The 13,417-nt window shown below is 45.6% G+C and overlaps 1 protein-coding gene across 1 annotated transcript in view; it reads left to right on the top strand.

The window, feature by feature from the left end:
* The first annotated feature begins 3,980 nt into the window (after window positions 1-3,980).
* KIAA0232 (KIAA0232 ortholog) overlaps window positions 3,981-13,417 on the top strand; it is a 56,677-nt gene continuing 47,240 nt past the window's right edge. Inside the window, exons 1-2 of the mRNA XM_089691596.1 lie at window positions 3,981-4,153; window positions 12,295-12,774. Of these exons, the coding sequence (XP_089547722.1) occupies window positions 12,547-12,774 (228 nt within the window). The 5' untranslated portion in view covers window positions 3,981-4,153; window positions 12,295-12,546. The remainder of the gene's footprint in view (window positions 4,154-12,294; window positions 12,775-13,417) is intronic.

Here is a 13,417-nt window from a genome sequence, read left to right as displayed (position 1 = left end):
GTTTTATAGAACATTTGTTTAGCTCATTACATGAAAGTAAGGTTAATAGATTACAAAATGTTCAGTTTGACTCAAATTAGTAGATGCAAAAATGAATACAACCCACAACAAAAACTATTCCATATAGTATTTTGTATGACCTCCATGATTTGTAAGAACAGCACCAAGTCTTCTAGGCATGAAATGAACAAGTTGGCGACATATTGCAAAATTTATCTTTTTCCATTCTTCAAGAACGACCTCTTTAGAGCCTGAATGCTGGATGGAGAGTGATTCTCAACCTGTCTCTTCAGAATTCCCCATAGGTGTTCAATTGGGTTCAGATCAGGAGACATACTTGGCTACTAAATCACTTGCACCCTGTTCTTCAGAAATTAAACAATGACCTTAGATGTGTGTTTTGGATCATTGTCATGTTGGAAAGGTGAACATCAACCAAGGGCACGGAGTGATGGTAGCATCATCTTTTTCAATATAGAGCAGTACATCTGTGAATTCATAATACCATCAATGAAATGCAGCTCCCTGACACCAGCAGCACTCATGCAACCCCACAGAAGGGCACTGATACCACCATGTATCACTGTAGGCACCATGCATTTTTCTTTGTACTCCTCATCTGCAACGCCATCATTTTGAAGCCATCAGTTCCAAAAACATTTCTCTTGTTCTCATCACTCCAGAGTACAGAGTCCCAGTAGTCTTCTTTTTCAGCATGGGCCCTGGCAAATTCTAGGCAGGTTTTTTTGTACATGCGCTTTAGGAGAGGCTTCCTTCGTTGACAACACCCATGCATGCCACTCCTCTGCAGTGTAAGCCATATTGTGTCATGTGAAACAATCACCCCAGTTTGGCTATTTCTTTAGCTAGCTGCAGTGAACTTGCACGGTAATTTTCTTTAACCCTTCTCATCAGAAGACGCTCCTGTCAAGGTGTTAACTTCCGTGGATGGCCTGGACATCTCTGTGAGATGGTTGCAGTTCCATGTTACATTTTTGTATCACTTCTACTACAGTATTCTAATAAAGCTGTACTATTCTTCCTGTAGTGTTCACCTTTCTTGTGTTAAGAAACTATTTTCTTTCTCAGGCCTTGTGACATTTCTCTTCCCTGTGGTGCCATTGCTGACAGCATAAAATGGGAAAGAGTTTTGTTAAGTAACACCCGTTTATACTCAACCATCTGCTGGAAACCTGTTTATTGAATAATTAGACTCAGCTGTGGTTAAATTCTTGTTAATTAGGATTTTGTTGTCTAAAATTTAGTTTTGCTCCTAAGACTTTTACTGGGGTAGATTCATTTTTGCGACATGGTCTTGAATTAACTTGCAAGGAAAAATGTTTTTTTCGTGTGTGCAAACGAACAAATAAATGGCCTGCATTTATGGGAGTTTTTTGCAGTATAGTGTCCAATAGAAAAGGTTAATACTGAAAGGACAGGTTTTCTAACAAATCTGTTGCGGTGTACATATTGATGCTGAGCACTATACATGTATAAATATGCACATGAAAACTGTGCTCATAAAAATATATTCCTTTTTCTTTTATTTGCATTCATAACACACCTACAACCACATTTGTCTGCATCTGGTTGAGCCTTTTTCACGCCACTTTATGAAAGAGCAGGCTTGTGCTTTCTGCATCTTTTTTGCATTTGTCCAATGTCGCCCCCCCCCCCCCCCCCCCGTCCGTCCATTCCCAAGGGGCAACATTTGAACTTCATTTCTTATTGCACTTCAAGCACTTTACCTTTTTGCCATTTTTTTTTAGTGATTCACCAAAATTTTGGCACCAACTAACTGCATTGGGGAGGGAGACAGCACAAACACTATATTAGGACGCTTGCCTTTACACGCACATGAACTTTAATGGCATCCCAGTCTTCGTCCGTAGGGTTCAATACTGAGTTGGCCCACCCTTTACAGCTATAACAGCTTCAACTCTTCTGGGAAGGCTGTCCACAAGGTTTAGGAGTGTGTCTATGGGAAGGTTTGACCATTCTTCCAGAAGCGCATTTGTGAGGTCAGGCACTAATGTCAGACGAGAAGGCCTGGGTCGCAGTCTCCACTCTAATTCATCCCAAAGGTGTTCTATTGTGTTGAGGTCAGGACTCTGTGCAGGCCAGTCAATTCCTTCACCCCAAACTCACTCATCCATGTCTTTATGAACGGCTTTGTGCATTGGTGCTCAGTCATGTTGGAAGAGGAAGGGGCCAACTCCAAACTGTTCCCACAAAGTAGGGAGCATGAAATTGTCCAAAATGTCTGGTAAGCTGACTCCTCAAGAGTTCCCTTCAGTGGAACTAGGGGTCCAAGCCCAACCCCTGAAAAACAACTCCACACCATAATCCCTCCTCTACCAAACTTTACACTTGGCACCGTGCAGTCAGGCAAGTACCATTCTCCTGGCAACCACCAAACCCAGACATGTCCATCAGATTGCCAGACAGAGTAACGTGATTCATCATTCCAGAGAACACGTCTCCACTGCTCTAGTCCAGTGGTGGCATGCTTTACACCTCTACATCCAACACTTTGCACTGCACTTGGTGATGTAAGGCTTGGATGCAGCTGCTCAGCCATGGAAACCTATTCCATGAAGCTCTCTATGCACTGTTGTGCTAATCTGAAGGCCACATGAAGTTTGGAGGTCTTTACCTATTGACTCTGCAGACAGTTGGCGACTTCTGCGGACTTCAGCATGTGCTGACCCCGCTCTGTCATTTTACGTGGTCTACCACTTCATGGCTGTGTTGCTGTTGTTCCCAGTTGCTTCCACTTTGTTATAATACCACTAACAGTTGAGTGTGGAATATTTAGTAGCAAGGAAATTTCAGGGATTGACTTATTGCACAGGTGACAACCTATCTCGGTACCACGCTTGAATTCACTGAGCTCCTGAGAGCGACCCATTCTTTCACCAATGTTTGTAAAAGCAGTCTGCATGCCTAGGTGCTTGATTTTATACACGTGGCCATGGAGGTGATTGGAGCACCTGAATCCAATGATTTGGAGGGGTGTCCCTATACTTTTGGCAATATAGTGTATATCCCTGTATGCAAGTACTGCTTGGATGTGCATAGATCTGTGCACAGCAGCTGCATATTGACTGTTAGGGCCCATTCACACTTGCCAAGCCTCTGACAAACGATCTGTGGTGGATTAATTTTCAAAGGCAATAGACAGGACGATATATAGGAAGCGATATATATCCTGTTTTAACCCTGAAAAGACTGCACCACAATCAGTTTCAGTGTGACCCCATACACTTGAATGCAACAAGGGGGTACAAATTATTTCTTTAGTTTTGGATGGCTTGGAACACCTGTCAGGTTTTTATTGCTGTCTGTGCCCTATGTCCTGTTTACCGTTATCGTAAGTGAAAGTAAAACAAATCCCCAAATTTTAGGTGGTTACCAAAACAGGAATTGTGGGAAATCTTCCAATGGTGACACTAGTTCTGGCAACAACCAGGGATTTCCTCACTTCCTGTTTGACTATGGGACAGGAAGTGAAGGGAAATCTCCCCAATGGGACAGATGGCAAAAACACCTGACTGGGATTATAATTGTCCCTTGCTCTACCCACAACAACAAATGCCTCTATTTCTACTGTATCTCCTCGCCTCCTCCATTCAGAACAATGTCTCCTATACATCCGCTCTGAAGGATGACTTCAAGCCTAGAACACGTGACCACACCTCCGGGATATAAACAATGGTTGCCACTGACAACAGATTCCTAACTCTCCATCTTGTCTTCTATGTGGAATACAATGAAGAGTCCGAGCTGCCTCTCTTCCCGCCATGGCGGCTCCTTCGGGCGGACAATCAGGCAGTGCGAGCAAAGCCCGCCCTCCCTCGTCCTCCAACCGCCTTTGCCGCCAGTTCCCGCCTCCTCCTCCATCATCCCTCCCACAGCCCGCGCCTGCGCGCTAACCGTGAGCCGGGCCATAGACGTTGCTATCGCGTGACGTCAGGGGCCGAAGGTGGGCGTGTCCGTGGAGGAGCTGTTCTCCGTCACTCCCGGAGCGGGCTGCTGTAGACTGGAGGGAACCGTACGGGGGAGGCCGGGGCAGAGCTTCTTCCCTCCTCTTCCCGGCCCGGTCATTCGGTGTTACCGCTGCCGCAGACACTCCACCGCCCTTCGCTGGCAGGTAAGGTGGTTCCGCTGTGTGCTAGCCGGTTCCCTGTTCGTGGCCTTTCCAACATGGCTTCCCCTCCACCGGCCGACCGCCACACCGCGTCCTGCCATCCCATTGTCCTCATTGGGCGGCCCGGGGATGTGTGTGACCTTCTCCTATGGCCCTCTCCTCATCCGGCCGGGCCCCCTGGTGGCGTCATCCACTGTGTGGGGGGAGGGAGCGCGGGCTGGGGATCCGAGCGGAGACACTAAACCCGGCATCCGACTACCATCCCCCAACACCCCTCGCTGTTCGATTCCATACCCCCTCAGTGACCGGCCCCAGCACCCTGCCTCCCCCCACCTCTCCCAGCACATTCACCCCTCCCCCCAGGGACCAGTACACCTCGCCTCTGGCCCAACACCCCGCATTCCTCTACCTCCCCGGACTATTGACCCCCCCTTCCCAACACCCCGCATTCCTCTACCTCCCCGGACTATTGACACCCCCCCTCCACAACACCCAGCATTCCTCTACCTCCCCGGACTATTGACACCCCCCCTCCACAACACCCAGCATTCCTCTACCTCCCCGGACTATTGACCCCCCCCCCCCAACACCCCGCATTCCTCTACCTCCCCGGACTATTGACCCCCCCCCAACACCCCGCATTCCTCTACCTCCCCGGACTATTGACCCCCCCCCCAACACCCCGCATTCCTCTACCTCCCCGGACTATTGACCCCCCCCTTCCCAACACCCCGCATTCCTCTACCTCCCCGGACTATTGACCCCCCCCCTCCACAACACCCCGCATTCCTCTACCTCCCCGGTCTATTGACACCCCCCCTCCACAACACCCAGCATTCCTCTACCTCCCCGGACTATTGACCCCCCTTCCCAACACCCCGCATTCTTCTACCTCCCCGGTCTATTGACACCCCCCCTCCACAACACCCAGCATTCCTCTACCTCCCCGGACTATTGACCCCCCCCCCAACACCCCGCATTCCTCTACCTCCCTGGACTGACACCCCCCCAACACCCCGCATTCCTCTACTCCCCCTCTCCACAACACCCCGCATTCTTCTACCTCCCCGGACTATTGACCCCCCCCTCCACAACACCCCGCATTCCTCTACCTCCCCGGACTATTGACACCCCCCTCCACAACACCCCGCATTCCTCTACCTGCCTGGACTATTGACCCCCCCCCCTCCACAACACCCCGCATTCCTCTACCTCCCCGGACTGACACACCCCCCCCCCCAACACCCCGCATTCCTCTACCTCCCTGGACTATTGACCCCCCCCTCCACAACACCCCGCATTCCCCTACCTCCCCGGACTATTGACACCCCCCCCACAACACCCAGCATTCCTCTACCTCCCTGGACTATTGCCCCCCCCCCCCACAACACCCCACATCCCTTTACCTCGCTGGACTATTGACACCACCACCCCCTTCCACAACACCCGCATTCCTCAAACCTCCCCGGACTATTGACCCCGCCCCCCCCCCACAACACCCGCATTCCTCAAACCTCCCCGGACTATTGACCCCCCCCCCACAACACCCGCATTCCTCAAACCTCACCGGACCATTTCCCTGGGTTCCCAGCACCCTGCTGCCCATACCGTAGGTCATAGCTCTTCTCCCTCCCACCTTATTCCCTGCATATTGCTTTCCTTCTTGGAACCCTGACACAACATTTCTCCTGAGTTCCCAGCACCCTGCTCTTTATCTCCCCCCCCCCCATTCACAGCACCCTGTTTCCCCTTCCCCCAGGGTCACAGCTTCTCCTCTGCCATCCCTCATATTTCTGTGTCTCCAGCACCCCGACCCCACATCCTCTTTGGTCCTTGGAACCCTGACATGGTATCCTTGGGTCCCTTGCACACTGCTCTCCCCAATGTGCAGGGGGTGCTTTCATGTCATGATTAGTGGTTATTAGCTGTGGTGATGGTCCCCAAACATCAGCATTTCACTAGTAATGGTTAGTGAACAAGACCCTGTCAGCGCTCCTCTCCTGCGGCACACTTGGGGCTCATTAACATGGGCACTATGGCACATTTGGGTGATATACACAGCAGATAGGTTGGGTCATTATTACTGGAATGGTGAAATGTAACTTGTATTGCTTATCTTTCCATGGAAATAACTGGATTTTACTTGTGAGCATGCATTAGTTGTTTGGCCTGGTATGTGGTGGTAGTGATATTGGTCATTTTTTTTATTAGAGATACCAATAACAGAACTTGTATGCACTGGTTCTTTTTTTTTTTTTCCTTTTTCTGAGCTTCCTTAAACTCTTCACTGGCTACGGTGGCAGAATTGTTATGTTGGTGCCCCTTGTACATGCCAGGACCTATGGGGTCCCACAGGACTCTCCTCTCTTGCTCCTATATGTAACTACAGGGATTCATGCAGCTTTTCAGAACACTGGCAGTGTGGGTGGGACACCGCGCCAAAGCCATGCCTCTCCTTGTCCACAACAGTGATGACAGCGGTTCCTGAGCTGTGTGCCATAATGTGAACAGCTTCATGTAACACTGTAGTTCCAAAAGGGAGCATGGACATGCATGAGAGTTCTATGGGGCTCCATGGCTCTCTGCAGGCACAAGAGGCACTATCATAATGGGAGTCTGGTAGCTTTGGCCTGGGAAGAGTTTGAGATGGGAGCTCAGAGGAGAAAAATTAAAAACAAAACTCCTTTATTGCCTGTTGGTCCACATCAGATGGGAATCGAGGGACCTTTCAGATTGTGGTCCCTAAATTATTACTGAGTATGGAGGATGGTTCAACAAGAGCAGATGTAATTCTATAGGATCCCCTATGAGGAATTGGGGAAAAGTGCAGTCAAAGTTATTAGACTTGGTTTTGGACATAAGAAATATGTTTGTTGCGTAGGCATGGGGGCTTATCACTGTACTGTACATGACCTGTTCAGAAAGCAGGGGGAGGGACCTTTTGGGCTCCACCTACTTCAAGCTGTCTGCAGAGAGCTGTATGAGGGGGTGGATACAAGACTAGTCACCCTGCACAAGGAGAGAGAGCAGCAGTGACCGGTCTTTATTACAGGAAGTTCCTGCACAGAGGAGACTTATGGATGTACTGGATCACTGAACAAATACACAAATCACACCAAGATTTTTGTATTTAGACAATATTTGCTTCTCTCAGAGTTTATCATTAAGAATCTATGCTTGCTGTACAGACCTGGGCACTTAATCGGTGTTAAGAATGTTTGCTTGGTCTGTAGACATGGGCACTGGGCTATCTGGCTTGTCAGAATCAGGAATGTATGCTTAGTGAGTTGTCATGGGCACTTGGGAAATGTTTGTTTATAAATCTTTGGTAGAACAGATTGGTGGTTAGACTGGTAGTATCTATCATTTAGTGCCTGACCATCTTCAAGTCATGTTAAAGGTAGAATAAAAAAAAGAAAAACATGTTGTACTTACCTGCTCTGTGTAATGGTTTTGCACAGAGCAGCTCTGATCCTCCTCTTCTCAGTTCCCCCACTGATGGCTTTGCCCCATGTGAAAGGGGACGAATTGTGTCCTGTATTCTGATGAAAAAGGGAACCTAAGGGATTCCTGAACACAAAAGACACCCCCATGGACTTCTGGAATGGCTGATCTACCTGTCCATGAAGCGGCAGTGGAGCATCCAAGTTGTAATGGATGTGTGCAATGATGATTGTTCATGTTTCTGTTAAGAGAATTCTTGAATTATGTGATTTTCTGGCATGTTAATGTTTCCATCTGCACACCCCCTGCCCTACATACACACTAGTAGCACCACTATGTGATTGTCAGACATCTTGCTGAGAAGACTGTGCTGTATAGGATCAGCCTCCACTGCCTTTATCAACAACTGCTACTAACACAAGCCCAGATTTAATAATGTGCACACTAGCTGATTTATTAGTCTTGTAATCCTTTGTGTGTACACATTGCTTTTATGTCCCTGTGGTCAGAGGTTACTCACCATTGTCAGCACCTTCTGGGACTTCACAGGAGTGCTCATTAGACCTTGAATACTGCATGTGAACCGGCTTTCTCTTGATAAATAAGTAAATACAATTTGAATACAATGGGTGAGATTTTCAGTCACTTCTAATCAAGGTCATCTGCCCATTAACTCCATTGTAGTCCTTTGTACTAGTCCTCACCTATCTAGCTTCATTGTTTTATTTAAAGGGACAAGGAGAGGTGGAATTGGGAATTGGCTTTCATGGGTTTGGCTGGTAAATAAAAAAAACAAACAAACTGGTGCACTGATTTTATATTACAGCATTTTGTTTTGTGCATTAAATGAAACCTTTATGGACTCAACCTGGCCGTACCCTCATCATTGCTCCCCCCCCCCCCCTTGTTATACACCGTTTGAACTGATGACTGCCCTCTCCAACCCTCCTGATGACTGCCCTCTCCGACCCTCCTCTTGACTGGGAACCTGCTGGTATGAAGGTTAATGGAGTAAGGAGCCGCCCTCACTTTTCATGTAAATATGTTTTTTGTGACCAGTTAGCAGGAAGGGGGCTGATGGAGGCACTGCTGTACAGTAACATGCAATAATCATGTCACCTCCCCCCATGAGTACGAGGGGCTGATGCAATCTGACAGTGTGAACGAGGACCTGATCACATCATAGAAAGACACTCCTCCCTCTCCCAGTGTCATCTGTGAGCATCTCCCCTCCCCCAACTGCAGGTCATCATTAGCTTGAAATCTGCTCCCCCGCCCCTCCTTGGTGTATAGGAGGAGGGGCCGCATTGCGATCAGACATCTTGTGTTTTTTTTTCTCTCTCTCTTCTGCCATGCTGAGTTCATGTGAGGTGAGATGAGCTTCTGTAGAGTGGGGAAGGAGGTGCAGGAAAGGGGCTGCCTGCTCAGGAATCACCCTCTGGTGCTCCTCATGTTATGCCTAATGAAGAAGGGATGCTCAAGTAAGGTACCTTCAGCACTCTGCTTTATATTTCTGGTTAGATGTGATATCCCTGTCACCTGAAGCAATAGACCTATTAGGAATGAAGCCTTTTAATGTTCTGCTATTGTAGTCCATGTTGTTTTGATAAGTTAAAGGCTGATCACCCAGATCTGTAACCTGGCTGTTGTAGAATTGTCACCGCACTGGACTGGCCTTGTATAAGCTTGTTTATGAGCTCATTGGGGATTTGGAGGATAAAGCTTCTGTTTTGAACAGGATAAACAGTATGACTAGTGTAGTCAGTTCATTTTGTGTTTGTGTTTTATGTGGATTTAAACTTTGTGATAAGAATTAATATGCTCAGTCAGCAGTGAGACATCTAGAGCCGAAGACTGGAAAATGTTTCTAGTTGTGTGTTTTTGTTTTTCTTTTTTTTTTGTGGGGGAAAAACCCCCCAAAAAATGTACTTTAACAATAGTGCACAAAGAGACTATCTTCTTTTTTTATTTTATTTTTTTCTGAATGACTGCTATAAACTGTTTGCCTTTCAGTGATTGCACCATTAGTGCAGTAGTAAGCGTTTTCTTTGTCTGGAAGTCATTGGAATCAGTACTTTGCAATACCCCAAGCTTTTTTTTTTTTTAAATTTCAGATTCGACTTATAAAGTCTGTAATTGTGGAAAGGTCATTAGATGTGATCAAGATTTGTTTCAAGGGTCCTTGTACATTGGATGCTGTAGGACTTCATTTGCCAGCTGCTGTTTCCTTGTTTCAGTGGTTGCCATGATACTTATCCAGAAGACGGCGGTAGCATGCAGCACTGATTGCAAACCGCAACAAATCAGAATTTGAATGATGCGTTAGCCAATAATTGAAGCACCTGGGGTTTCACCGAAATTAATGTCTTTTTAAATTATTTAATTAACATTCTTTGAAAATAGATTAGAACAATTCTACTGTTTTTCTTTCAATTCATTCATTCATTTCCCCAATGGTATAATTGGCATATTTTGTAAGGCAGAACACACACTGGAAATTTCAATTCTAGTATTTTATTAACTTTCTTTTTTTTTTTTTTTTTTTCCAGAGCCATGCCATGTCAGACCTTCAGTAGCTGTCCTTTTCTTTAGCTCTGTAATTTTTAATTAGATTATAAATGGATTTGTCCTGCGGCACAGATTAGAGGTCACTCATGAGCAGCAGTGAATGTTGTTGTCTAATTCATTCTTGTAGGTTGCATGTTTAAAAAATAGTGTTAAAGGTGTGCTTATTAAATGGGATGTAAACATTATTGCCTCTGTATATAGACATTTTAATGGACTTCAAAGGGATCTATATGCAGCTTATCTCTGCTAGCTATTTTTACAAGCATAATGACTTGTAATCTCGCCTTAGGTTGTCTTTTTGTGAGTGAGCTTGTGAAAGTGAGTCAAAGCTACAATTCTATTCCCATCCCTTATTAATAATGCTGTACTATGTACCCAAGACCCTTTTTTTTTTTTTATCCAAGTGTCAATATGTTCTTATAGAAAATGTGTTGCATCTCTTTTAGAACCCCAAAAATGTAATTGTAACACTAATTATTAATTTGGGATCTTGCCCCTACGTCTAGGGAGCAGCCTGTTAGATCATTGCTTGTACTTTTGCAGCTCACACTGTGCTTCATGCTATAAAGCTGCTTGGGATGGGGGGTTTGCTGATCATGGGCCATTGGGGAAAAAGGCACAGCAGGGGTTGACTGGATATTGAGTTTATCTGGGTGGTTCAGGAATGTTAGCTTACCTTTTTATATGCATTTTGTGAGGTTTTTTTTTCCTACAGTATCAAGGGTACAGTGCTTGGAAACAAAATAATGCAGAAAGGACTGCAGAACCTGCAAGCACAATTTTTTTTTTTTTTTTCCCTTTTAAAATAAACATGTTATACTTACCTGGTTTGTGCAATGGTTTTGCATAGAGCAGCCCCAATCCTCCTCCTCTTTGGTCCCTCTGTTGCTTCTGGCCCCTCCAAGCTGCTTGCTATGGGGGTACTGGTATGTGCTTGCTCCCAAGCCTTGCTCTGTCCATTCACACAGTTTGCAGTTCGACCCCCACCCCTGCTCTGTCTTCATTAGCTCACTGGCTGTGATTGACAGCAGTGGAAGCCAATGGCTCTCTGTTGACATAGCCAATGAGGAGAGAGGGACCCAGCGGAGCTGCTGCTCTTGAGCACGTCGCTGGAATGGGAGGAGGGTAAGGTAAGTATTAAGCGGGTCAGAGGGGCTGCTGCGCAGTTGTTTTTTGTTTTTTTTAACTTTCATGTGCATGAAGGTAAAAAGCTTTGAGCCTTTATACCCACTTTAAAGTATATGTAAACCTTAATCTTTTACTTGCATTTTATGGAGGAGAAGAAAATGGATTTGTGTTCTATAGTACTGTCCTAGGATTGCAGGGCTGCTCCACCATAGATAAAGTGTAATAAACGAGTATCGTCACCCCCAGGTTAGGAAGTGTTAGTGGCAAGATCATTGGGTGAAAAAGGGAGCATGAAGTTCACTACCATGTCTGACTGGTAAGCTGCACTATACCACATATTTGTTCTTGAGTTTAGAAACGTTATAAGGTTTCATATTGGGATCAGAGTGTGTGTACCTGGCAGATTGTCAGAGTGTGGTGTGAAAAGCTGTGTGAACAGATGCAGAGACAAGCAGGCTGTATGCTCTGAGAACTTCAGCTGGCCATACATTGTGCAGATTTTAGCTGGTTCCTGAAATTCTATCAGTGGATGTCCCTGTTGCCACTACTCCATCTGACGTCCTTTGATTGATAAGTTGTTTGCTGAACATTGCCTGCTTCCAGTCAGATGCATAGCCACAGTAGTAAATTTGTCCTTCTGTGCTTTTTAGCATGGATGGAGAAATCTATAGGTGTATGGCCAGGTTTATTATGGAATGGCAGGTCAGATCTTGTGAGATAAGCGCCTTCAGACACTGTTGCGAGATTTGCAGCAGTGGTGCACAACTTCAGCTTGGGTCGGATTTAGAAGGTGGTTGCTGTACTTTATATGTGACATGATGAATGATTGAGGCTTGTGGGTGCTAATGTAATATACACAGGCTATAATCTGTAATTTCACATAGTGACAGAATGGTCCTGTAATATTTTTTTTTGCCAATTAAAGGGTCTTGGTATTTGTATGTGTCTTTGTATGTATTTGTTAGAGAAATTGCTAACTTTGCAATTTTTTTTTTCCCCCTTAGGTTCTGCCATAGAGGTAATCCTTGTGTCAATGTGAAATTATATGGAAAACGCATCTCAATGTGTGCCCCAATAAGATGTATTTTTTTCAGTAATGCCTGAGGAATAAAAAGACTAAATGTCAGCAATGATTATTAATCTTCCTGGAATTGAAGCATTTCACCAGATTCATAGAATGAAGATCCCTTCCACCTTCTAAAACAACATCCTACCAAAAATGCTTCATGTACTAGGAATGCCAACCACCTAGATTCATGCGCCCTATCTGTACAGTTGTGGATGGTTTACCATCTGAAGGCACCTTAAGCTCGTTTCCTGGCCCTGTTTCTGTCTTTGAAATGTCGATGCTTCGTGCTTTAGACCCAGTCCAGACCTGGCTGGGACAAGAGCTGGAGAAATGTGGTATTGATGCCATGATTTACACAAGATATGTTTTAAGTCTTCTGCTGCATGACAGCTATGACTACGACCTTCAGGAACAGGTATGATACATATATATGTGGGGTTTTTTTTGGGGGGGGGGGGGTTCTGATGCAACTTTTAAGAATGCCTACTATCAAATGCCATATAAGCTTGTCATAAAGAATAAGATTTTATTTGGTTGGTTACAGAATTTTAGAAATTCTCACTTTACTGGCTGCTTGCCAGTTTTGGGTCAGTGACTTGCTTGGGAAGAAAATATGGCAGTGATGTTGAATTTGTATCGCCCAATGCCTGGGACGTGTAGTTCCAGGCATCGGGCAGGTTGCTTTTTTTTTTTTTTTTGCAATCTTTATGCAATGCCGCCTGACTCACAGTCCACCACGGTGCCAGTCCAACCTTTTTGAATGAAAGCATCATATAAAGGCATGACAGTAGTACAGGCACAAGATCTCCGCACAGTTCCTCTATCTAGACAAAATCATACTGTTACAAGCATCTTATACGTTTTCATTAGAACAGGAAGGAGAGCCAAGTTAAATGTACAACAAACATCAATACCTATGGATAGATACCAGAAAAAAATATTCAGATCGAGTTGGGGATCACAATGTTTTTTGCAGTAGGAATCACTTTAAATGAGATACTTATCGACCTAGAAGGTCCGCATACATCCTGAGACTGCGTTGACATTTCTTCTCTGAC

Source organism: Staurois parvus, unplaced genomic scaffold (assembly GCF_062004578.1).
Source record: "Staurois parvus isolate SC_StPar_1 unplaced genomic scaffold, SC_StPar_1.0 ptg000564l, whole genome shotgun sequence".
NCBI classification, from domain to species: domain Eukaryota; kingdom Metazoa; phylum Chordata; class Amphibia; order Anura; family Ranidae; genus Staurois; species Staurois parvus.
The sequence above is the reverse complement of the archived record's forward strand: the minus strand, read 5'-3'. Positions and strand labels throughout refer to the sequence as shown.